Below are 1,750 nucleotides of genomic sequence, written 5' to 3'. Positions count from 1 at the left end.
GAAGTCGTCGTCCTCCGGATCGTCGTCGAGCCCCGCGACGCCGAGTATCGCTGCGTCGCGTGCGGCGCCGCAGCTGGAAGAAGTTGGCTGCGAGAGCGGCCTCAACGTGGCCCCGCCCAGCCGATCGGCCAGGATGGCACGACCCCTGGACGCATGGTTGTTGCACTGGATGCGGCACCTTGACAGCAAGGACGTGGCTTGGGCCCGCCCACGAGCCGCCGTGAACGACACAATGGGCAAAAACGAGGAGGATCGCGTTCAAAAATCATGGACTGCGCTTGGGACCCGGAGCTTTACTACAACAGCGTGTACGCCGTGGACCTCAAGGCACACCAGCGTCGCGGCGGCTCCTGGGTTCTTCCCGACGGCGACGGGCCGTGGAACGTCGAGATGTCGGCGTTGGACAAGGGCGCGGCCAAGAAGGTCATGGACACGCCGCTCGTCCGCGACGCCGTGACGGCGATCCGGCGCGCGCTGCGCGGCTACAAGCAGAAGGGTGAGCCGTCCCAGGCCAAGACCGGCGGCTCGAGCACAATATCACTCACGCTCGCCATCAAGGACGGGCGCGTGACGCAGTTGTACGTCTTGCAGAAAAAGATCTGGTACGTATGGGCGTTAGATTACGCCGGCTCGTTCCGCTTCGTGCCCGTCCTGGAGCGCTTCTTCGAGGAGGGCGCCTCGCTCTACAACCTCGACCTCGAGGTGGTGCCCGGCGAGGTCTCGTTCGAGGCCGAGGCCGCGGCCTTCTGGGCCCTGGTCATCTTCCTGGGCGAGCCGCGCGCGGACCTGTGCCTGCAGACGCCGCTCATGCGCGTGCCGTGGTGGGGCCTCCACGCGGAGCAGCGCCGCGCGATCGAGGCCCTGCCGAGCGGCCACGCGTTGCGCGAGCTGCTCGATCTCCCGGTCGGCGCGGACCTCCCCGTGCCCGTCGTGCAGTGGGGCAAGATGGGCACGGAGGCGGCCCTCGCCCACTACGAGGCGTCGCTGCTCGGCGGCGGCACCCCCAAGTTCGGCTACGAGGACCCGGACGAGGCGGCGGCGCACGCCAAGCGGTCGATGCCCGGGGGAGCGGACGCGCACCGTGACCGTTGTGAGCTCGGCGGTAGCTGCAAGAAGGGCGTCCGGGCGGACGAGGCGCACAAGGAGCGGTCCAAGCCCGGCGGCTCGGCGGCGCACGGCGCGAAGATTGTGTACGCCGGCGCGCAAACTCACGGCCTGGTGGCTCTCAATTACGTGTCGCGGCGCTACTTCCAGGGCTGGCGCCGCTTCGAGGCCCCGCGAGACGAGCGGCCCGGCTCCCCCCTCATCACGGCCTTCATCAGTCCGACGCCGCGCGTCGCCTTCAGCCTGCTCAACAACGTTCGCGCCGTCAACGGCACCTTCGAGTCGACGTTGTCCAACGGGCGGAGACACTGCGCCGGCGACTTCGAAATCGAGACAAACGTGGGCAAGTGGAAGGCGATGGATATCGCCGTCGCCATGGGCTACGTCCACACCTCAATTGACCGCCGCAGTCCAGTTGTGCGCGAGATGACCGCTGGCCAAGAGTACCTCTGCGCCAAGGGCTGCGGGCGAAGCTTTGTGACCACGCGAGCTGCGGGCTACCACGAGTTTTACTGCGTGGGCGTCAAGCCGAAGCCCCGCGGCGCCCGCTCCTCCAAGCGACTCAACCCGGGCCCGGAACTCCGCCGCTCCTTCGCGGAGCTGCGCTGAGGTGGCGCAACTGAGGCGACTACTAGTAGGCCCCGTA

At 68.1% G+C, this 1,750-nt stretch overlaps 1 protein-coding gene across 1 annotated transcript; it reads left to right on the top strand.

The window, feature by feature from the left end:
- Window positions 1-267: 267 nt before the first annotated feature.
- On the top strand, window positions 268-1,713 carry AURANDRAFT_68936 (hypothetical protein; the record flags this gene model as incomplete). Its single annotated transcript, XM_009044671.1, has 1 exon — window positions 268-1,713. One exon carries the CDS (start codon window positions 268-270, stop codon window positions 1,711-1,713), a length of 1,446 nt encoding a protein of 481 aa, XP_009042919.1.
- Between the last annotated feature and the right edge of the window lie 37 nt (window positions 1,714-1,750).

The sequence above is a fragment of the Aureococcus anophagefferens genome, assembly GCF_000186865.1.
Source record: "Aureococcus anophagefferens unplaced genomic scaffold AURANscaffold_641, whole genome shotgun sequence".
Taxonomy (NCBI): Eukaryota; class Pelagophyceae; order Pelagomonadales; family Pelagomonadaceae; genus Aureococcus; species Aureococcus anophagefferens.
Note: the sequence above shows the minus strand (reverse complement) of the source record. Positions and strands in the feature narration are given on the sequence as shown.